This window comes from Bombus terrestris, chromosome 15 (assembly GCF_910591885.1).
Source record: "Bombus terrestris chromosome 15, iyBomTerr1.2, whole genome shotgun sequence".
NCBI classification, from domain to species: Eukaryota; Metazoa; Arthropoda; class Insecta; order Hymenoptera; family Apidae; genus Bombus; species Bombus terrestris.
Window position 1 is genome coordinate 9,662,822 of NC_063283.1, and position 24,714 is coordinate 9,687,535.

At 43.1% G+C, this 24,714-nt stretch overlaps 1 protein-coding gene and 1 long non-coding RNA gene across 22 annotated transcripts in view; one reads left to right on the top strand and one right to left on the bottom strand.

The window, feature by feature from the left end:
• LOC100649516 (uncharacterized protein YFR016C) overlaps positions 1-24,714 on the top strand; it is a 74,425-nt gene that overhangs the window by 34,560 nt on the left and 15,151 nt on the right. For 5 of the 20 annotated variants that reach the window (XM_048412939.1, XM_048412935.1, XM_048412942.1 and 2 more), the window contains exons 2-12: positions 2,891-4,761; positions 12,475-12,669; positions 14,290-14,400; positions 15,261-15,350; positions 15,604-15,690; positions 17,115-17,213; positions 19,374-19,442; positions 20,494-20,589; positions 21,423-21,657; positions 22,700-22,771; positions 23,590-23,752. In XM_048412939.1, coding sequence (XP_048268896.1) covers positions 2,932-4,761; positions 12,475-12,669; positions 14,290-14,400; positions 15,261-15,350; positions 15,604-15,690; positions 17,115-17,213; positions 19,374-19,442; positions 20,494-20,589; positions 21,423-21,657; positions 22,700-22,771; positions 23,590-23,752 — 3,047 coding nt within the window. In that variant the 5' untranslated portion in view covers positions 2,891-2,931. The remainder of the gene's footprint in view (positions 1-2,890; positions 4,762-12,474; positions 12,670-14,289; positions 14,401-15,260; positions 15,351-15,603; positions 15,691-17,114; positions 17,214-19,373; positions 19,443-20,493; positions 20,590-21,422; positions 21,658-22,699; positions 22,772-23,589; positions 23,753-24,714) is intronic. The other 15 variants (XM_012317045.3, XM_012317042.3, XM_048412937.1 and 12 more) reach the window with 14 other exon arrangements.
• The window catches only part of LOC125386472, a 65,837-nt gene that overhangs the window by 19,366 nt on the left and 21,757 nt on the right, over positions 1-24,714 (bottom strand). The window lies entirely within an intron of this gene.

Sequence of the window (24,714 nt, forward strand, 5' to 3'; positions counted from 1 at the left end):
AATCGGTGAACATAAATCTCTCGAATACAATTTTCTTTAAATATTCCCTATCTTCTTACGCGACGTTACACCTTTCTTAAAAGTACATATATTGTACCATAGAGTAGAAATTGCGCGAATTTGTACGGATTTGTCGAAGAAGAAGCAGGTTTGCACGTACGAATAAGTGGATCGTATAACAAGAGTCCACTTAATTCTGTCCGCTATTTACGAATTTCGTTTAGCGAATCGCACTGAAACATTTGCTTATAAATACAGACCCGTGTGCGGCATCGATAAAATCGTGCAATGATACACGCAACGTTACGATATATCGACGTGGACGAGACAGTTAGGAATTCCTTAACGACCACTTTAAATCAATATACATATAGTTCCGCGTCGTTTCGCTGCGTGATTCGCTAAAAACATCCACGCGACGCAGCCACCAACCGGAATAATAATTGTGGCTATTAAAAAGACGTTTAGAAGCTGTTTCATTATACCTTGTCCGATCATCACACTCGACTAATTCGTAGTTGATATAATTTACCGTATCTGCACTAGCGTCTTATTCTTTCTAATTCCAACCACAAGCCTGACCCACGGCAACTTTAACGAGCCAAAGAACATCGATTAACGCTCGTTTCGGTGGCCATAAATTTTTGCGCGAAATGCTCCCGGAATAAACTACACGTGACGAATTTAGAAACGTGTGCAACAAGAAGACGTGACGCAAACAGAGTCTTTCAGAGCCTTTAAAGGTGCGTTCTCACCGGTGAACAATCTGTTGCCAGTTTGTCATGTGTTTGCATACTGTTCAAGGATATGTTCGTGGAACGTGATTCTTTGAAGCGTCTAAAGTTCTTGCGAGTATGGTCTAGTAGATACAAAGTCATTAAAGTGTTAATAACTTTGACGTGTGCCAATACGTATACCAACGATCTAACGTCGTCTCAAGATGAATTTAAAATTCGAGAACGTAACTTACCATCCTAGGAAATACCTCGCTATACAGTGCTTGTACGTATCATTTAGCGATATTTAACAAAGGACTGAAACAGTCCTATTATATTTTGAGTTGTAACAAATTCTTTACTTTCAGCGATCTAATTCTACTGGTATCTAGCGCGTCATTTACTTTTAGGATCAATTTTTGCGAAAATCTCAAAATCGAAGCTTGAAACGCAGCAAACAGAAACCTCTAGCAAACTGGCGCAGCCGGTACGATATTTGTTGTTTCACGATGGCTCGCAAAAATCTTTCAATTTGCGAAACAACACGATTCCAGGAAGCAGCCAGCGTGGTATCCTTGAGCAGTTTCAGATTTCATTTTCGAAATACGTTCGGTCGCTATGGCATAAATACGCGAACGCACGGAATAGCTAATAATAGGAGGATTCAACTTGGCAGCCAACAACGCGGCAGCGCTGCAACCGCTTCCTGAGTTCCATACGGCCGCATCTTCCGTTAATTTCGATGCACGCGCACCGAGAGGACACCACGGAAATTAAAGCCAAGGGGAGGAGTGGTCTCTCTGGTTAGCATCCCTGCGGTCATACGGAGTGGCGCGAATTGCGCGGCGTCTCTCCCAGAAGGACAGCGGATCTCGTTGTTCACCGAATTCGGAGCAATCTAAGAATAGAGCGTGCCTTCTCTTCTCTGCTACGACCTACCATCTCCGGTTTGCCCCCGCATATTTTCGTAATCGTCAGATCGCGAATGTTTATACCAAGGGGAACACATCCAAATCCACGGATATATTAATAACCTTCACTGGCTTTTAAAGGACGATCCAACGCGCAAGAAATCATACACAGTGCCGGAAGAGATTACTTCAGAACGATTACACGAATGATAAACAAAAACACAGCCTTTGAGAAAAGGTGTACAAATCAATTCGGTCTTTCGTATTTACGATATTTCGAGTAACTGTTTCGAGAAAGAAAATTTGTCTTATTACTTTTCCGCGGCATTGTACGTACGACGCATTTTTTTAGCGATATACACGGCGCGTCTGCTTTTGCATCCGAAATGAAAACTATCGTCGTGTAATCCAACTCTGTCGTGGAATTAAACGAATCTCTCTTCCTAGTCGTCCCTGGAATAAGACCAGGAAAATCGTTGATCCAGAAATACCCAGTGACCTTCTTCCGAATGGCTCGCAAAGGAGGCACGAAACTGCGCAACGTCGATCGGTTATCCAGTTGTACAGACTGGAGATAATTCGACGGGAAAGAGCGCGCGAATTACCAAACAGAACATTAATCTGTTATTTGCGTCGCGTAAATCAATGGCGAGTCACGATGCGAGGGCGCGGAGTTTCTCTCGAATTCTCGTCGTTAATTTCCTGACCGAGGTCGAACTCGTTGTCCCGTCGCGAAGTCGACGAACAACGAACGCGTTTCTTCGGCCGTTCACTTTATGGGGCTACTAAAGCAAGCTTTGCCTTCGCATAACCATAAAACCACTGCTGCCGGTTGCTTCGACCGGCATATTCAGCGTTCACAGGTCACTCGCGATTTCCTTCGCGATCTCCTCTTTATTTCGTTCTCTATTTCCTCCGCGTACAGTAGCTACGGAAAATATTTGTACGTATCTTTTTCTTCCATTGATTCTACGTACAACCCTCATAGTCGCACGAAAGTACCAGTGAATAATACAAAATTTAATATACGCGGAGCTAATTAATTAATTAATTAAATATTATGGGAAACGTAACGATGCGCTTAATAATTTTTCTAGTCGCCATAAAACATTGCGTGCGTATTCGACGTGTGATATTTCATAAAGATCAGAAATGACGTGTATCTTTGCTTATCTTCAAATTCGTGGCCAATTTTGTGGAATTACAAATTTCCGTAAACCTGCGCGGCATAATAATAGCGATAATACAATTTTGTGATTACAGGTGTCCACGGTGCGACTGTCCGACGATCCAGGCGCACCACAATGGCGGAGGTGGCGACCAAGAAGTCGATCAATGTCGTAAGTAGCAAAAAGAGCGAGGTGTGTAGTGTTCAATCTAACAACGGTTTGATCCAGTTGGATAACCTAACCGCGAGTAACAAGCAACTAATCTCGTTGTGTGACAACAACGACGACGAGGACGACCTAATCCTGACTAACAACACGCGTAACGAGTTGGACACCGACGACAAGAGTCTTCAAGAATTAATCGAGAGCGAGCTAGCCTTGAGAATTTGCTCCAGCACCGAAGAGGAGGTCGGTATCGAATCGGATGAGCAACAAGAAACGATGAACGAACCAGAAGCGGTCAAGAGGATCGTCTTGGACATACATCAGGAGGAGGACGTCCTCGACGTAAACGCGAAATTCATCGTGGCGGAAACGGAACATTCCGCGTTGGTGGATAAGTCGTACAGTTATCAAAATGGTCACATGTCACCGGAGACGAAAATCTCGAATTCTTCGTACGAGGAGAACGTGAAGCCAGAACCGATCACGGTAGGTTTCCGGGATGAGGAGGAGGAGCAGGAGGAGGAGGAACAGGCGTTCGATGAGCAATCGGAAGTTGGCAGCACGATATTGGTCGAAGAAACAACGACGCGTGAGATCGATCAGCTGGCGCGTGACACGTCCAACGATGGCAAATTCCCGCAGAACGAGGACGACGAAGACCTGCGTCCAAATTATCCCGTCCTTCGACCCACAGAGGCCACCGAGAGGCTATCAGAAGTGACGACTACGACCCGGGAATCGTTCGAGTCATCTTACGAACACGAGCAAGACCAGGTAACCACAACCGTGTCTGCGAGTTACGTGGACAAGTACCAACAAGAGCAAGAGGTTCAGGGCATGATCTTCGAATCCATGGGAACAGATATCGTGAAAGACGCTGTAACGATGGAAGAGAACCATTCGCGGAAGAGAGATGCGATAGACACGTGGTCAGAGCAGACGGTCGATGCGGAGGATCGACAAACTGGTCAGTTTTCTGATAATTTCGATCAGTCCTTGTGTCAGGAGGACGTAGAGCCTCGTACCACCGAAGAATTCGCCAAAGAAACCGTACTGGAAAGTAAGAAACTAGTTGATACTTTCGAGCTTATAGACACTGAGCGTGACAAGGAAAGGGAGAAGGTAAAAGAGTTCTCGGTGGACGAGGAGTCGAAGGTATCGGCGAACGATAAATCTTCCTCCTCGATGGAGGAGAAAATTCCCGAAGATGTCGAGGAACTTTCCGTTCCAGGGAAGGCGATCGAGGAATCGGAAGAAGAGGCCCGAGGCACGCCGACGATGCAGTTCAGAAGCTTCGACGACGTAACATTGAGTCACTCGGAAAGCTCGGCAGATGCAGCTAGTACTCAGGAGTTCCTGGACACGGAACGTCGAGTGCTAAGCGAAGAAAATTGCGACCAATATCTTCCAGAAGATATTCAGGCTCGCGAGACCCTGTCGACTGATAAGATCGATCCTCCGATTGGGAATTTGCTGGAGGAGGAAGAGGAGGAGGAGGAGGGGCCAATTAAGGAGGAAGAAACGAAAGAGGAAGCAAACGATAACATGGACGAGCAAAACGCGATAACGGAATCGTCCAGCGAACTGTCCGTATCGGAGCCCACTTTCATCGAGAAAACAGAAGTGGTGATATCCGAAAGCAGCGTGAAGATAGTCTCCGAGACGCAGTGCCTCGAGATCGACAACGACGCGGAACCAGTGAACGAGGAACAACTTCAAAACCACGAGCTCGAGTCACCGGTTCGCGCACCTCTTGCAACCCCCGACGACGAGACCAGCGACGTTTCTAACGTGGGTGACGTAAGTGTTGCTTCGTTTGCGACTAATCAACCACACGGATCTTTGTTAAGACGTAAGAGCGAGCTACATTAAGGTAGGACGCGCTTGACAGTTTGAAACGTTGAGAGTTCTATCAACCCTTCTAACTTTTCTGACAAAACGCTTGATACTCGTTCGTACGAAGGATGTTGTTTAATTGACGATGAGATCGCAGAGATTCGTTCCATATAATTCCAGTGGCTACGCTATAAAGCTTAGAAAGATGTTTTTTTCAGATATTTTTCTCATCTTTGTAGCACACACTCTTTCGGTTCATATTGAAAAATCTATGCAATTTGATCGTCAACTAAATGGTGTCTTCTATATTATATTATATAATACATTAGAAGGAATGATTCCGTTGTTGTTATTTGACGTTGAGTGATGTGTGTCGTGTTTCACTGACCAAATAACGTGACCGATACGTTTACGCGAAGAATTTTAGCAAAAGTAAAAGTTGGATTAAATTTCGAGTAAAAGGTCAGCATGCAGCTTGAGAGTAATTGGTATAGTCTTTTTTCGTCGGATAAATGACGCGGAATGTTGAGAGAGAACATTTTATTAGATCGAATTTAAGGTAGAAAATCGGTAGACACAACTTGAGAGTAATTGACCGACTACGTTGTTTCCGGCAAAGCTATTTCGTGGCGAACCGATGCTACCAGCGCGTCGCTTTGCAAAGAGGCAGTGTTATTCGCGTTCCTGCCGAGTGTTGAGTAATTCTTGCAAACGAGCCATTCCGCTTTTCCTGCCGGTACACCGCGGCACTAATTACACCGTTGCTTCTGCTCCCACGCATATTTCGTGGCGGTGATAATTAATCTCGTTAACCAGGTAAGCTGACGTTCCGTTCGATTCACCATAAAACTCTTCGCTCTTAACTTCTTTATTCTTCTTTTTCTTTTTTGTTTTACTTTTTTCCTGAAAGCTAAAGGAAAAACAAATACAGAGGTGAAAAGGAAACGTTGAAGCGGCAAGGCGTTGTAGCGTAAACGTTGGCGCGTTTAATTAAATAACAAAGGCCTAATTGGCTCGTTGACACCGAGCAACGATGCGTAACCACTTTCATTCTCCGTTATTTCTCTTCATTGACACCGGCGAAGAATACGACACGCGAGCCTGCGCTCCTTTATTCCACGACGAGGTCCAGTGAGAGTATGGACGAATGTAGTTCACGGCTATGAACGGAATTACGACTAGCTGGTAACGCGAACCGAAACTCGACAAGCCGGCAATTAAATCGCGTTTGATATGCGGCATAAATCAGGTTCCTGATAAGTATCGAAACTCGCGGTCTACCTAGTAAAGACGAGCAGTCGCGCAACGAATTTGGTAACACGTGATCCTAGTTAAATAGAATAATTTCGCTGAATAATTATAACAATTCCATTCTGCTATCCGCTCGTCAACAGCTGGGTATCTTCGTGGGTATCGCTTACTATATTAAAAAACTATCCCACTTCCAGTTGTGAGATTATCCTCTCCAAGTCGCGTAATTTTATTTGTATCTTGCGTTTGACTGGCTCGCAGATAGGCCTGAATCGACTTTTCAGATTTGATTTTTAGATCCTCGGACGAAAACTGTCAACAAACTTATAGTACTTTCGCTAGATCTGAAATATCAGGATATTTCCTGCTTGCAAACATAAATTTCGCTTTTACGATTCACTTTTACGAACAGCGAGATAAAAATTATCGGGGCTTTTACTTTCGAAAAAGCATCGACTGTACCAAAGAAGAAAGCGTACAGCCGTGTTTCGTCCAAACCCGTTGTATGTCCGAAATTAATTAGCAAGTGCAAGGCTCCGGAAATAACGTTGCGTGTTGGTGGAACGAGAAACAACGAGTTGAATGTACCTCGACGACACGAATAGAAGCGACAACGATAATTCACGGGCTTCACGTGAACAGATGAACGCGTACCGGAAGCAATCCGCTCGTTTATCAAGACGACGCTACGAAACCGAGTTATCAGACAGCCGGTTCAACGACTACCGCCCATGCCGTGTAACCTATTCCGCTAGGAACGAGCTCGACCGAGATCGAGGCCGTGACAAACTTTTAAATCGAATTCAGACAAATTCCAGTTCAAAGTTTCGACCGAGTTTTATAAAGCAGAGCTTTTTCATTTTTTGCGTGAAAATTCCGTGACAGTGGCCACGAAATTTCGAAGCTCGTAATAAACTCTGAAATCGAATTTGGATGTTGAATAGTCGAATAGTTGAATAGTTTTAAAGCTGAAATTTAGACATCTCAGTTTTTTTTAACGTCGTTGAACTTTAAAACTTGGTGTACTTAAATTAGGACAACGAGCGTTTCGACGTTATTTTCGAAGGTAAATTCTCTGCGTAACTTTTTGGGATTTTCCAACGTCAAACTTTCGGTAATTCGTCGTTGCGAGTATTCGAATTAAATTTAAACGAAAATCTTCGCGTAAAAGTTGCTACATCGAAATTTAAAGACCGCGACTCTCGTACGTTGAACTTTCAAGGTCGCAACTCTCAGACACCGAGCTACCAAGGTCGGATCTTTTCCATACGCACAACTTCCATAATTTCCACACTCGATCGAGATCACGATTTACTTCCTATATGTCAGGCGACCAAAGTTTCCAGTTATCGCTATTCGAATACCGGTTTCCTCGATCACGTGTCACGAAACGACTCCCCCACACACACACAGACACACGCGTAGATACGCGTGAAACATAGCCGAGTGACGTTCAAAAAACCAAACGAGCGCGTTACATCGAAAGCACGATGAAGAGTAGATCGAGGTCGATCTTGGACGAAGAACCGCCGGCCAATCCTGAGACTCTGTTTACTGTTGGATCGGCTTGCTACCTTTCGTTCTGCTATTCTGAACACCGTCTGCTCCCCTCGTGTTTCACCTGGCCACCCATACGCGGCCAACCGTCTCCCCGTGTCCGGTGGAAACGGCCAATCGCGGAAATCCAACGTATCCCCACGGTTTCCTCCTCGCTGTCTACGCTTTGGAGAGCACCGAGTTTTCTGAACCTGGTCAGGTTCTTCCAAACGTTGCCAGACAGCTTTAGAGTCGTGGATCTAGCGGTCATTCAAACGTCTCGATCCTCGGTGCGAATCTCCACGAGGATGATCTTCGGTCAGGTAGGACTTGGGTCAACTCGCTACGAGGTCATCCAACGAAAATCACTGGCTATACTTTTCTACCTCTTCGTCTATTTCAATCTCTTTAACATCTTTTAAGCGTCCCTCTTGTCTGTTCGAGTTTTTTTATACTACCTTTGCTTATCGCATAAATTCGATCTATCGTCGGATAGAACTTGCGATTCACGGACCAATACGCGCGAAACTTGTACAGATAGTTACATATAGCTGTATAATAGAACATCTAATCGTATCTACTTTTTTGTCTCTTCGTCTTTTTCAACTTTTTCAATCTTCAACATTCTCTTCTTGTAAATTCAATCTCGATTTAAGCGCAACTCGAAGTCCTGCAATTTCCTCATCCTACAATTACGTGTTCTTTTTCTGACTCCCTTATCTGTTTGAATTTTGTTCTAGCAAAAAGTACGCTTGATCCTCGCACAAATCCAATCTGCCAATACTTAGCCGGACTTTTGTTACCGAAAGGAGAGATCTATCGTTGGTTTAATTGCATCCTCGAGTGATTTATCCCGCGGTTACTGTTTTATCAGGCGCGACCACGCTCTTCCTGAACGTTTCCCGTTTGCATAGAATTTTTCTGATCGGTATCGCGATGTCTGTCTGCCCGAGCTAGCGCTAAGGGAGCCCCGGCCCCAGGGCGCTCCACGAACACGTTCCCCTTCTCTTTGCATTCCCTTGCACTCTCTCCTTCCCTCTCGTCTGTTCCTTGTGGTTCTTCCGTCAGCTTTCGTCGACCTCGTTACCAAGGTAGACGCGCGTCGTCGTCCTCAGCGACTAGCCGGTCTTCGTCCAGGAAGAATTGTTCGATTTCTTCGAAATTTCCCAAAGTTTTCGACAAAAATTATCGAAATTGTTACTATTGGTGTTTGTGGTGATCTTTGACACTCGTTTAACGAACGTTTATCTTTTACTTTCTAAATCGAACGAATTTGAATTACTCGGTGGTCGCGAGAAAGTGAGGTAGATTAGGATCAGCGTGAAAGAAACTGGCGCGAAGGAAGCAACGATTTTCCACGGTACGTGCGAACGTTCTTTTCCTTCTGAAAATTACCTCGCATCTTCGCTACTCTTAACGAGAAAATAGCCGGTGTGTTGGTCGAATGATCGCGTGCTGGGACGATCGGAAGAGACCGAAGATCGAGAGATTCCAGCCAAAAATTGTGAAAGTGAATCGGAAGTCTCCGAATTAGAAAGTCTCGAGGTTTACGAAAGTCCGTCGCTGTTCCCGCTCACCGTGACCATCTTATTATTCATCGAATTTGCCGATCACGCGAGGCTCGCTTTTTTTCCATTTTTATTCTCGGCGTTCGATCCTCGAGAAAACGAGGAAGATATTAACCTGTAGCTGCAGGAAGATTTAAGCGTATCGTCGCGAATGCAACATTATACATTTCACTTTTTAAATCATCGTCGTACGTAATTCGATCGTTCAACGACTTGGCACATCTAATGTCTTCGTCGTGGCAAAATATTTCCCTGCTTAATAAAAATATTTTCGTACTTTACGTGCACTTTCAAAATTAAACGTAGAGATAGTTAAAAATTAAACGACGAGGAATTATTTCGCGCTGTATCGAATTTTAAAATTGCTTTCCCATAAACGACAAGAAATTCGATCATGTTTTTCACTCGTGATCTTTCTATTTATATTTCTATATATATGAATCATTATAACACTCATTAGTCATCATAACACTCGCGTGACGTTACCGCATCGTCACCAGTCATCATAGTGCTAATTAAGAGATATAGTCAGTGTCCGGGAAACGTTGGCGCGCGATTTTCCAAAGATCTTTGGCGGTTGCGTTCGGCGTGAACGCCGCGTAATCGTCGGCGGAATCGGGTTTGCGAGAGTTACGTGACCGTGTAATTACGTGTGTCGGGTCGGAGCGACGCTCGCAACAAAGCATCGCGTCGATCAGCGTCGTCTAATAAGAGGATCGCGATAAAGTTATCACCGGGGCAGCGGAGAACGCGCCACGATCGTCGTAACTAATTTCACGTCAGGATCTCTTCATTAAGCTCGCCGGGAGCAACCAGAGCAAAAGGAATCGCCGAGGTTCGCCTTGCTACTTTCGCTGTTCGCGTAATTAACAATCGTGCGCGATTAAACGCTGCGTTGATCGAGATTGAGATTCGAAGGAGCGGTTTGCGTGGAACGGAGTATTATCGCGAGGAATTTGTATATGGCCAGTTCTTCGCAAGCCTGGATCGTTTTTAATTTACAAATCGAGATGCTACAGCCTCTTTAAGAATTATTTATGGGATGTTCGACGAGACAGAAGATGAAGATTTCACAGAGATTTTATCGGATCGGAACGGACAGTTGGTGAAATGATCGCGAGAAATTTGTACGTTGGATGGGGTTAATAGATCGTACGATTTTAATGTTAACTAATCTCGCATACGTAACAGTGTCTATTTGTTATCTTGGTCTCGTATTGAATATTAGTTTCCATCTGTTTAGATATCGTTTTTGAAAGTAAAACGCAACGCTTCACGGGCGAATTGCCATATTTAAATCGGTTCTGATAGTTCGACAGAAAAACAACTACATACGGGAGACTATTAAACGTAGAATCGTTTGATGTATCTTTCTCTCGTAAAAATTGAAGTGATTTTGTCTTTCTGATTAAAGGATCAATGAAAAGGAACCGTGGGAACGTTTCAAGCGGCATGAATCGATTAATCATGATGTTTGAAAAGTTGATAAATTATACTCCTATATATCTTTCTTTTAATTAGCAATTCGAAATTCGACTATCTGTTTAAAAAAGATTTGTAGTAAATTTAAAAAACAGAAGAAGAGAACGCCGGACAAATCTTACGCACCAGATGTTAATCGTGTGGAAAGTGCGCGATGTTTACTAACATCTTGTTTAAGATCGCGTTCTGATCTGATCCGCTCGGCTCCATCTATGAATATTTATCAGAGATTTAATTGCTGTACCGCCAGTCGCGTCAATTAAAACAGGGTTCCTTAAAATCACCATAAAATGTAGCCTTCGTAAATTGCATGATTGGACTGGGACGATTTCCTTATCGATTTACCGAGAGGACAGTGGCGAGCTACGGGCGCGAGAACCGGAAATTCATTAGACACAACAACCGCGAACACAAATCGCCGTGAGAAGATCAGCATTGCATTTAAAACGCTAGTAAATGTGTCGTTTACTTATCTTCGAAACTATGACAGCCACAGTTTATAGAATCTTTCCATCGGGTTCGCTCTATTTCAATTACGTTATTCGATAAGCGTACGTCCCGACAGAAGAATATTTGCCACGTAATAACGCGAAGCGTAAACATAAACTTCAAGACGCAAATGCGATCCGTTTCTGATAAAATATCGTTATCCGACAATCCTTTCTTTCATCGTAAAATACTTTGTTTCCATTCTAATACGCCTACCTCGTTGTTACGTTAATTGTAACATCTCTTCCTAACCAAAGTATCGTCAAATCGCGTACGAAATAAATTTTACGTTCCAACGAGCTTCTACAGAATGTTTCTCGCAGAGAAGATTTTGTCAATTCTAGCGTTTCTTAAGGTTCGTGCACCTGTTTCACGATTCGCTTGTTAGACAGTAAAATCGCTCTGTTGCGCGATTCGTATCTAGCCGATCGTTAATATCTAGTTAACTCGAGCATTCGCTCTTCCTCGACGAGTTTGCTCATTGATCGCGATGCAACGCACATTGCTGCGCGTCGTATACGTCTAAGAGAATACATAAAGAATTGTACGGGAAAAAAATCTACCACGATATAGCTCCATATATCCTCGTTAGGATTCGTAATAATATTCAAAATTCCAGAGATATCGGCAGGAGCGTCGATACTATCGTCGATCTTGATAAACTATCTGAAATCGAAGGAAAGCGGTTTCCACGAATGTGCGTGCTGTTACACTTACGCTCGATCCACTTTCCAAGATTAGCTATTTTTCGAGCCTCGAAATTATACCGAGTGTCGCTTTTCCGCTATGCAAATTAGTAGGCCACTACCGATTAAAATCCGATGCAATTTACTCGATTTTTAGGAGAAAAAGAAGCTCCTCGATCGCTGCTCGGTTTACGACTATTGATCAGAAATTCGTTTATTTATAAACTTTCGAAAGAATAACAGGATCGAATTACCGCGCGAGTATATATCAGTATCGTCGGAACATCGTTATTAACGATACTACTTTCGATATTTCGTAACTTTCGAGTTTCTCCCTCCGGATGCGCGTCGATAGAAGACGCACGAAGGAACACGCAGGATATCATTAGGGGAACTGTTGGAGCGACATCCTCTAATTTAGCCGAGATTACAGATTACGCGAAGTTTTTATCCGCTGGAGGACGCGTATTAAGAGAAAACCAAGATGATGCGTGGATAGAGGCAGAAGAAGTTATTATAGTTAACACGATCGTTCTACTCGAATATGGATACAGACGTAGATCTCGATACGAATTTCGATACGCGTTCGATTGTGAGCCAATAGGAATTTCATCGGTAACCCTACCGATAAAACAATAAAAATCTGTTTCTGCCTGTTAACACAGAGCGAAAGCCGAGAGGAAACGATAACAACGAGCACGAGCGTGGTGACCTCGCCGGGCACGAAGGTTGGCACCAAGACGAAGAAGAAGAAGATCGAGGGCGTCGCCGGTAACGATGCCTCGCCGAATCTCACTCCTCGCACAAAGAAGACCAAAAAGAGCAAGAAGAACGAGCTTGAAAAGGAGAACATTTCTGTGGTGAGTGAACGCACCGAAGCGTGTTCCTTAAATTTTCTACAACACCGTACAGCCATTTACAAAGTGTTAAAAAAGAGTGAACGTTTGATAGAAATTTATAACGCGAACTCTACGCGAACTTTTCCGACAATCCAATAAACTAGCAGTTGTCGTAGATCAGCGAGTCGGCTTTATATCTCGCTCGTACTTTATATTTCCGAGGAAGCAAATAACGATAGAATTTCGACCATTGAATTTCGTTTCTTTCATTCGTCTCGTCTAGTTTTTCTTTTTTTTTTTTTTTCTTTTGTTAACACCTTGTGTTAACGAATCGCAAACGAGAAGAGTCGTGCGCTCGCGAGCATGTTCTTCCTGCGGACAAGAAAAGGTGCCAGCCGGATGTCGAGACGATCGAATCGAGACCGAGGAACCCGCGACTGACGAAGAAACCCGGTAGAAACACATGCTGTGCATGAACCGTTATGTCGTGTTAATTAGCGACGTCGAAGAAGCATCCACGTCGATAGACGATGGTCTTGGCAGAAACCGGAAGTGCCTGTTTAATCCTTATTTGCATGCTTCCGATTCCGAGCAATAGTTTCCAGGCTTTTCACTTTAATCGACGCCGAGAACGGTACCTCTACTTCTCCATTTACGTTTTCTATTTACGTTTTCCATTTACATTTTTCGCTTGCATCGGTCTATCTTTCCAAGCAACGGCATTCTTAAGAGGCGAATTTCTTTTTCGAGCATTCGGTAAGAATTTTCCCGTAAGAGCAGCCTTTTCAGTATCCTTTTGTCGCAAGTTTCTGAGATAATTTGATTCGTCCACGGAAAAGTTCTCCTGCAAGTCGAAAAACAACTTGCTAGTTGTCCACGGACGAAGAACATGGACTGTCTGGAAAAAAGTTTCGGTAGAGGTTCCTCCTAAAAGGAAAACTCCTCGGAAGTTGAACATTTCCGGAGATCGATATTTAAAGTTCCGCCTCTTCTTTGCTTTCTGATAAAGTCTGCATTTTTTCCAATAGTTCTCGACGCTGACGGGAACTTCTCCAACTATGGAATGTCGAAAGGGGAATACCAAGCCTGATCCTCCTAACCGTCTACGTATAGCAGATAGAAACGATATAACGTAGTTTTAAATGAAAGCTTTGACCGACTAATAATTTATATCACACCGTATATAAGTTATATCATATATATCGTAGTTATTATTCGTACGTGTATACGCTATATTTTGATTTAATAACAATACTCGCATTAGTGAAAATTAATTCGTAATCGTGAAAGGTGCTACGCTTTGGAAAATTGACCTATCTACAAATATCTGAACTACTTATCGCATTAGTATTAGGTTGTCCGAAAAGTTTCTTTCGTTTTATAGGGAAATAATAGACGCACAATGTTTTTTCTTTTATACCAATTTATTGAATTATGCTCGAACATAATAATAGAAATATAACGAAATAGATCATACCTAATTCGATAAAATAATATAAAATAGAAGTTGTTTCATCATCTCACGAAATGAAAGAAGCTATTCGAACAATTTAATAAATACGCTGTATCGTTTCTATCTACGATACGATAATGTATAACCGTATTGCATGTACAGTGTGCGCGTGTTTGTCTGTTTGTTAGAATTCTAACTTGCAAGAGCCGAGCATGCACCCCGGTCCCCGGCAGACGAACCCGGAAACCCTTGATTTCTCCGACGAAGACGATCTATCGAACGTGAACGTGAAATCTCTGGTAAGTTTCGTCGGCCAGAAACTTAAGACCGTGAAGTCTCAAACACTTTCCACGCGAGCGCGTAAAGTGGCTGCAATTTTTCCTCGTCGCACAGTCGGTCGCGATCCGGTAAATCGTCCGTGATTGGATTCGATTCAACCCGTGGTTGTCCGTTACACGAAGCACGATCGACGTAAATTCGCCACGTGGCTCGCGTGTCCCGTTCACGCGACCGGCCAAAGAGGAATTCGTCTCGCGTGCGTCCACTCTTTCTTCGCATCTTTTTTTCTCCTTCGTTCGGTGATCGTCCGAGCGAGGAAATGCGGTCCCAAGTGGAAAAACCGTAAACTCGACGAGGTATTTTTACGATTTGTTCGAGATCGAGATCGACGTATAGCGACGAAGAACGTCTGTTTTTAGAACCGGTCTTAGAAACGGAGACCGTAACTGTCGATCAAATTAAGAAAGTTGAAATATGAAAATTCGTAGTTTAATTTATTGCCGATACATAGCCGAGGAGCAACAAAGATTAATCTTGTATAAATTTGTCGATAAGTATTTATTCGCATAATAGTACCATTGATTTATTGATCCTATCGAAAAGTACAAAGAGAACGCTTCGGGCGTTCTCTGATATAGAAACAGCAGAGGTAGAGAAATTGCTAATCAATTCCTTTGTTAAATTGTTACTCATAAATTATCCTGCATGTATAGCGAATGTAACGATGTAATCACCCACGAGTATCGTGATATATCGAGGTTTCTCTGCAATGACGATAGTAGAAGTCCGATCGAAATAGCCCAAGTAGACTATGAATCACCGTATATCCAGTCGCATGCGATTAGCTTTGTACCCTGTGCATTGTATTTTGTGCATGCAGACACAGAATTATGTATCGGAGGCAACTCGAAACGAGCAAGATCGATGTACGAAGGAAAAGATCGCGACTGGCGTGTCGATCAAACAGTTGGTAAGTATGGAAAAAACCATAATTAAGCCACTTACTTTTAGTCTTTCTAATTTTTCGTACGTATCTTCTAATCGACTATTTTATGTCGCGTGATTGACAATTAGCGTCATTTATCAGATTTACTCGTTGTCACTCTTTTAACGACCGTCTTTTTATATAACGAACGCTTGTTCGCGCGACTGAAACGACAAAAGAAAACCGCTTTAATGGCTGTCGAATTACACTTTGTCAGTTGTTATTTTGTCACTAACAGTGTCGTAGCTTTGGCGACATCTCGAACATGAGCGACGGCGATCAGACTGCGTACGGGAAAACCAATCACGCCATGGACACCGAAGAGGTTTGTATATTTTATCATCTTGCCACCCATTTTCGCATTTCAATTTTCGTTATTTCTAGCTAAGATGTTATAATTGATCCGCAAGAGACTATTTTAAGAGGGTAGTTCATCCCTGGCGAGTGGAAATTATAGTTAGATCGCGGATACTTATCGCGCAAATTTCTATGCAAATTTCATTTACAAAATTAAAACGGTGGCATCTATGTAGAAAATCGTAGAATCTGTTAGATACCACAAACAATAAAATATTATATCGATCGAAATTCTCACGAATGCGTAAATATTCGCAGTCTAATAGTCGCAAAGTAAATCGAATTCGATATGCGCGATGAACAATTTCAAATAAATTTTCGACTCGCTTCCCGTATTATCTCGCGTATTCTGTGTGAACTACTCCCTTAAGTAATATACTTGAAAGAGAGCAGCTTTAACCCTCGACACAGACTCTAATTGCCTAAAAATATTCGCGGCACGTATGGAAAATAACCCGTTGCCACTTGTCAGGTGTTTCCTTCGCTTTGTTAATCTCCGACTAACGGAACGACGGAAGGCGAGCCTGAACGAGATGGTGTGGGTAATTTGAAAAGATGATTCGGTATCCGAGAGAAGAACCTTCGTAGTCGAGGGTTAACAAGCATGTAACGAGAACCCATGGTCAATTTCGCAACGATAGATCGACACAGTTCTTCATATTTTTTTCTGTCTTCCCTGAAAAATCGCTATATAGCATCAGACCTTATTTTTGAGTTCTTTTTTTTGGCTGGCCGCGTTGATGGAAAAGTAGAAACGTTGATTCGGTTCAATTTGCTCTCGAGCTAATTGGAGTTGTTCGCGAGCATGTTGCTCGGCATTCGATGTTTCGTGGTACGACAGAGGAATGACAGCCCTATTAACAGTTATTACTGCATGAGCTACTTCGAACTTCCGTTATTTCGCTTCACGATGTGTGGCAATAGGATTAACCGAACGACAAACAAATAATTTATCCTGATTATCGTAACAGCATACTAATCGCATAACGAGTGCGAGCTTCGTGACGTTCGTTAAAACCTCTCTGTCTCTTTAATCCTGAAAAACTTTCGTAACATATCGTTATCGTGGATGATATTTCGTCTTGGTACGTTTGTATCTCTTTCGGAATGCAATAACATCGAACAGATACGATAACAGGTTTTGTTAGGAGAAAAATGGAAAGGTTATCGTTTGGTTAACACCGCAAATAACGTTGCGATGGTATCGTTACAAGATGACAATATCGAAGCAAAACTCTGTCGCATGATAAGATTTCGGGGTTGAATTTATAAAAATTGGAAAATAGACGGACGAGAAGGTTTTCCGAGATGTTCACGAAACTCGCCACTCCGCGAAACTATCCGCAACTCGCTGCTAATCTGACTTCCCATTGACGCTCCCAACGATCGTAGAAAGCAAGGTCGCTGGGTGATCTGCGAGTATGCGAGAAGGGTTACTCGAAGTTCACCAAAGACGCGCTAGTCTTCACCGGGGTGTCGGTCAAGGCCCTCGTAAGTACCTTTCGTGAACCTGTTGGACGACATCGGGGACTGCTGGAATGTTTCATCTTTGCTATTCTCGTCGAACAAAAAGAATACAAAGGAGAAAAAGTTAAAAAACGACCTGATACCGCGCACACATATAGAACAATTATCTTCAATTGTTAGAATTTTCGATCTATGAAAATCCTCCGCGATAAACGTTCAAATATTTTCATGTGCCGCTATACGATGAGTACAAAGAATAACGTCGCTATAGTCCGACGTTTAATTTTCTTTTTTACGATTTCGTAATTATAATCTTATCGTAGAATCATCGTATACTCGTCTTGTGCCAAAAATAAGCAACGCGTAGAAAGGATGGATCGAAGAATTTCCCGAGTGCACGTGAGCGATTCGCTCGAGTACGCCGCGCCGCGCCGCGCCGTCGTCGAAGATACCAAAGCGTTTTGCCGTGCAGTCGGTCGCCGTAACGCCGCGAATGCTGTCTCTCCATTTAAGGGAGGGCCGGCTTTGATAATAACCTACTACTCATTTGCCCCACTTTGTGCAGCCAGCAATGGCCGAGAATCGAGGTCTTACGAGTTTTTCGCCGCGTGTATCCGTCGTTTATCGGTTATCCGGTTACGGATTTCGAGACGAGTGACATAATTCCTTGGCATCGTAGCCTCCGCTGCACATACTCAGTGAAATCGTCTCAGTTCCGACTCGTTCTATCGCTCTTTCTTTCTTTCTTTTTTTTTAACGAGTACGAAGAAGCCTGTTTTTTAACTTTTTCATCGATCTCTATCATCTTTTCTTTTCCTTTTTTTCAATAATTTACGATTATCGGCTACGTAACAGTGCGTATCGACAAAATTGGCGGAGAAACTTTGAAATTTCAATTTGCATAGATCCGGCTGGAGAACGGATGAAAAGGACGTATTCGCGTCGTGTCGGAGAAAGCATCGGGCCGGGTCCGTGCCAAAAAGAAAGGCTATTCGAGCGAAGCTCAAGCCCGGGAAACAATTCCAGCTGTCTCCGTGGTTCGCCCCTCTCGTTTCTTTTCTTCTTCTCTCTCCTTCGTCCTCTTTTCTTTCTCTTTGGCGATGCAGCGGTTGGCGACGATTTTGTATCGACCAATTGGCGACCGACAACCTTTTAAGGCGCTTCTCTGCCAATTCGGTCACGTTAGCGCGTACCCAACGCTGTGGTTTGTTTATCAGTTAACGATTCTCTTGCTCGACTGGAAATTTAGTTAACACAGGCCTGTGGTACGCTAAGATTTCGCCTGCGAGCTTGCTCAGTCTAATTCCTTCGGTCAACGCTTTTTCTCCAATAGGAGAATATTCTATGGATCTTCTATGTACCGAACGATGCAACGGTAAAGGTAAAAGAAGAGTTGAAGATCCGATACAAATTTAAAATCTAGCAGCTTGAATGGAGTTTGGTAGATCGCGGTCGTTTTGCGCGTTTTTATATTTTCACAAAGACGATTAAAAATACGAAACACAGTTGGAGAATCGTTTTACGCGATAAACGCTGCAAAAGGTATCATACTCGAATATTACACGCGATTTGCGAATATCACCTGCGACGAGTGCATTTCTGTGCTTTCGCGTTTCCTGTGAACGCATAAAAGTCCGCGGTGTAAACGTAAATCAGATCCGTCTCTACGCGTTATAGAATTCTCGCGTCTTTTCTAACAACATTTTTCAAACGCGAAAATCTATATCTATACGCTACTTTTGTATCGATGTGTGTATACTTGCCTGCTTCCTACCACACTTCAAAAATAAAATCTTCGAAAGCAAATACAATGTGAAAGATAAAAGAAGGAGACGTCGCGAAAAGCAAAGAAAGAAGCAGAAAGAAAAACAGAAAATATCTTGAAAAGTAAAGAATTCAAAGAGATAACAATAGGAAGCGTGGTGGAAGGTAAACAGCTGTAGAATATTAGCTCAAGTAATTCGCTTTGCGTCTGGCAAGCAAAAAAAGAAAGGGGAGAGGGAATTCCAGAGACCGCCAACCGCTGAATCTCTCCAACTCTAGAACGAAGGTAGCGCTTCGAATATTTACCACACGACACTAACCCGCAGCCCGTGCTGTTTCTTTCTTTTTGTTCGGTGCCTTCCCCGGCCCCGGAATGCATGAAACCTTAATCGAAAACTTACGAAACCGACCTCGGGACAGAGGGCTTCCTACTGTAGTTTGGCAAACTTAACGAGCGAGGGTAAGGACACGGATCGACCGAAGCTCGAGGTAAGACCCCCGAAACACATAACCACAAATACGGTCGATTCGCACCAAGGTTTTATCTATCCTCACTTTTCTTCTTATTCTCCAACGCTTCTCGCTTGCCACGCCGTTCTTCGAACGCAGCTTCACTTCTCAGCATCCATCTATTATTATTTCTCCGCCAAATGTTTGACAAACAGGTTTTGCTTCTACTTTTGATCATTTCGTTGAACAAGATCGTAGTGCCCCTTACAAATTGCTCGAGTCTATCTCGTAATTCGATTGAAACGAAAGTTTTGTTACGTTCGATTTATCATATCAGTTTGTTATTCGACGTAGCGCTAATATGTAGTAGACATTGTAAAAATTAAATGTTTCTGCGATTTTCGTTTCAATCTGCTGGATCTGCAAACGATTGGACGATTCCTTAGGCTACTTCCACACGGAGATACGTGGGTCGTGATATGATTCAGATGGCACGTGTATTAGCTCTGGAGGCGTCGAACAACGGAATGCGATTTCGGTTAATCTATGTCACGCTGTATGCTGTATAAATAAACGTGACAAACAACATTGCGCGGAAGAAAAACACGATTCGATGCCGTCGTAGTTCAATTTTTTTATTGTTCGAATATTTTTTACGGTAACAACGAACAGCAGCCTCTTGTATTTTACTTTCGTGCCGTAGCTTGTCTCCGTGTGAAACTACCTTTAGTCCTCTCGCTCTGTACCGTTTGGGAAGCTTTTTGGAGCGCACCCAACACTCGCACGAAGCGTCCTAGTTTTACCACGTAATAAGAACGTTCATCGTGGGCACGATTTATCTTTGAAAATTTGCATATCCTCTAAATTCGCAGAAAACTAAAACTATTCGCATAAAACAAAATGAAATAAAGGAAACTCCGCTTATACTTTTCTCCGATCAGCGAGACACGCTTTCATGCTCACGCTGAACAAGCTTCGGACTAGATCGAAGCGCGCACACATTCACGAGGTGTTCTCCCTCGACGACAAGACCAGGGCTGAAGGCTTTCGAGCACTTCTCGTTTGACGCTTGCACTGTTTGTGTTTACAGAAGTCGAGCTTCAATAAATTCGACGCCCTCAGCAAGAAGACGGTGCTGCATGTGCGTTCGATCGACGCGGGCAAAGTGCAACAGCAGCTGAACGCCGTAAGCTCCCCCGCACTCTCTCTCTCTCTCTCTTTTCCTCTGGATACTTTAACATTGACGTACTTAACCCTTCAGCCGCGAAGAGCGCGTAAATAGCCTTCCTGTTTCGAGCTGTTGGCGTGGAATCGATCGTTTCAGCTCGTCCACTTTCCCTCTCATAGCCGAGCAAACACAAAGGAGCTGATCGGTCGAAAAGAAAATCCCGGCTGAAGGATTAACCTTTTAATTATAAAAAGCTACCACTGTCTTCTTCGAAATATTAGTTTGTCACAGGAAGTTACGGCATCCGGTGCTATTAATATACGAGCACACGCTGACTACATCTTTCTTTCATCTTCGTCTTAAAGGAAGATCTTTATCGTCGGCTTAACCAAAGTGTAGATAATGAAAGGGATAATATTTAGATCGTACTTGTTAGAAGAGAAGAAAATTTATGGATCTCGTATCGAAAAGTACAAAAGTTTCTTACCGCGAATATCTGTGGCTCAGTTTACGACACTTTTGAACAAGTACTTGATCTTTAGTTAGTCTCTGTTGGTTTACTCGAATTACTGGAAAATTGTCGCTTTAATAACGCGTAACGACGCGATACGCTTCTCAGAAATGATATAACGCAGAGCATAAAGATGTAAATATCCTCTTTAAAGACTGTGGTATCGCGTTCGAGTTGTCAACTCGTTCCCGCAATCTGCCAGTTTGCTCGGCTCCGATCGGAGTAATTGGGACAAGGAAAACAGGCCGGTTAAAGGGAACGAGATGATGATACGGGTGAAAAATAAAAGAGCGAGGAAAAAGTGGAGGATCGGTAAAGGAATAATGGAATTTGACGGCAGGTGGGTCAAAACGGCGACACGAATCCCAATTGCCGTAGCTGCGGCAAGGTCGTCTTCCAAATGGAACAGACAAAGGCCGAGGGTCTAGTTTGGCACAAGAATTGCTTCCGGTGCGTGCAGTGTAGCAAGCAGCTTAACGTGGACAATTACGAGAGCCACGAGAGCACGCTTTACTGTAAGCCACACTTCAAGGAACTCTTCCAACCGAAACCGGTTGAAGAGTCCGACGAGCCTGGTAAGTCGATCACACCACACCGTTTACGCCACGTTCACCTCAAGCTCTGCTAGTCGTAGGCGGAACTCGCCTTAAAATAGCCTCCGATCTAATCTCCGCGAATCTTTCTCGTCGCTTTGATATCACCGCCTTTTCTCGCTCGAAATAGCCACTACGTGAAAATTTCTTTCTTTTTTCTTCTTAATAATACGTACCTCTTTTTTTCGTTACACTCGTGACACGAACATTGGATTTAGGAATCGTAACAGACAGATCCTTACGATGTGTCGTTGCCGTAGACTTTAAAGATTCGCGAGGTTAACCCTTCAACAGCAAGTAAATATACGATACGGTGCTACAAATATCATGCTATATATATAGATAGCTATATTTAAAGAAGAAATATCTAAATTCAGTAATAGATATAACATAAGAATTAACAACCACCAAAACTCACTAGTTACTCAGTTACGTGACACGACGGATCAGATCCGCAGGCTAAAAAGACATTACCCTCTAGATTTAAACATTAGATTCAGCTAGAATCAAACATACGATATTCATTTATTACTCACGTTATGAGAATTGATTGTAAACTACTTCCAAATAAAAAAAAATTTCATATCGTAGGAAAATCACACGGGAACAATACGAGTCATTTATTCCCAAGTGATTCGTTTTAAATTCTTGGTTACTTTGTTATCGCACTGTCAAAGGATTGAAAGAACAGGGACGAACGAGATCTGTTTTTTCAATTTTCCATAGAAAATAACGAAGCGATAGATTACGCGTCGTAAAACAAATAACGATGAGAAAAAAATGGAGGGTTTGCCTTTGGTCGAAGGAAATACGATCGACGTTACGGACGAATGGGTGAAATAAACTCTCGTATATCGCGCGCAGCACCCAACGCTCAAGTCCCCCTCTTTAACGTAGTCACTGAAAATTGCTCTCCTTCCCCTCTATTCTCCCGTTCCTCCAGTCGTTTCCTCCCTCTATATAATTACACGTAAATGCAGAGAGATCGTTAATGCAACAAAGAGATGTCTTGTGAACTTCGTAGTGCGACCTCGAAAGCCGGAGCTGATCATACGGGAGAACGAGCCGAAAGAGCTGCCGCCTGATGTGGTCAGAGGTAATAGTTCTGACTGGTGGTAGTGTGCGACCAAGCGACGACTAAAGTCGTCCAAGAGTGGATTTTCTAACAGTTGCCTAACCGTTTTGCAGATTGCACCCATTTTAATACCGCTGATTTATCGTTAACAACGACATACGCATTTGTATTATCATAATTTTGTATTTTGTTTTTCTTTCATACCCTAATCGGTTTTTTGGTTTGATTAATTCTTCATTTCGTTGTGGAGTGCGAGGATGCTGTAACGTCGAGTAGCGAGACAAAATCATCGTTGCATGACGACGATCTCGAGTCCGCGGTGGAACAATCGTAAAAAATACTTAATTGCGAATATCAAGCGAATTCGTAATTAGGATACGTTCAATTATCGATCGAGAATGGCGAATTTCTCGTATCTGTCTTATCTCGTCTTTATCTTAATAGCAGAAACGTTGGCTTTCCATACGAGAATTCCTTAACATTGAAACTATTAAGATTTAAATTATTAGCTGCGAATGCGTTACGAAACACGTATGATCGAGAAATAAGAGTTGTTTCTCAAGCACAGCGGACACGAGATCGTCGTGAACCGATTCACTCCGTTCCCAAACGACTAACTCGCTCGGTAAAACCTCTTTAGAGCGAACTCAACGATTTTATCACAGCTTGACTAGACTCCCGAACGCATTCAGAGAACAGAGTCGCCTACCGGGCCATTAGAAATCATAACCATAGCATCGACAACAGCGTATCATCGATGTACGCGATATATAGTGGCGGGATTACCGTCTTACGAGAATATCGGACGAAAGAAAAATATTATTTAATCTCCGTTACAGCCTCAGACAAACCGGACCTGGGTCTCGAGGAGTTGTCGAGCCTGAACGTGAAGTCCCGGTTTCAAGTGTTCGAGAAGGCCGGTACGGAGACCAACGAGATCGAAAGGTCGCCGTCGCAGATCGCTGTCAAGAGGTCTCCCAGTATCTTAAGCAAGCTCGCCAAGTGAGTAATCCATCGTTTCGGTAGAGTCACCTACGTTATTCAGCTCGTCGTATCGTTCTCCTGGCCTCACTCTCTCCTCTCTTGTTCCAACGGCCATATACGATGGCATCGTGGGTCGAGGAGATGGTTCTCAGCCGTGACACAGATTCGTTTCCACCAGTTGGACACAACGAGGACTCTGTGACTCCAACCACTCGACGTTTTTCTCGGAACGCTGATAATCTTTTAACTTATCATCCTTCTTTTTAATCGAATTCTTCTTTTTCATTTATTTCGTGTTTCCAACTTTTTACTTTATGATTCGTTTCGATTGCAAGTTGGTAGACGAAGCTATTTACAACCGAAGTATTGCGTCGGATATAAAGTACGTAAAAATATTCCCCGTAGCTTGAAAAATCGATGATTCAACGATGAAAATACATGCAGCGTTGTAGCTTTTTAAATATCCTTTAACATAGCCTTTCCCGTTCTCATTTTGAAGCAACAATCGGAAAGAGTTTCTCCATGCAATTTGTCCCTCGCTAAAGAATCGAAACTAATTAAAAAATTAAAGCTGATAGTGGAAACGCGTGCCATCCGTATCGTAAATGCGATTCAATGTTCCAATAGACTAAGAATTCCTAGAATCGAAGAAAGAAACGACGTAGCTCATTAACCGAAGAAAGTATCGCAAACACGAAAGACTGGCGATTAAGTAACGCGATGAAATATCAAACGTACTAAATATCTGCTAAATACCTGCATCGCTCGAGAATGTGCAAGCGCAGACTTTACGAACATAAAATAGTAGGGCGAACGATGAATTTGCTAACGCGCCCGTGATTGCGACAAGATCGTGTTTGATCGATCAGCGATCTTTTCTCGTGGCCATAAGCCAGTGCATAAAAGAATACCGTGAACAGGCACGTGTGTCGGCGTTGTTCGTGCGCCAGGCAATTAAAATTCGTCGGAATGTTTGTGAC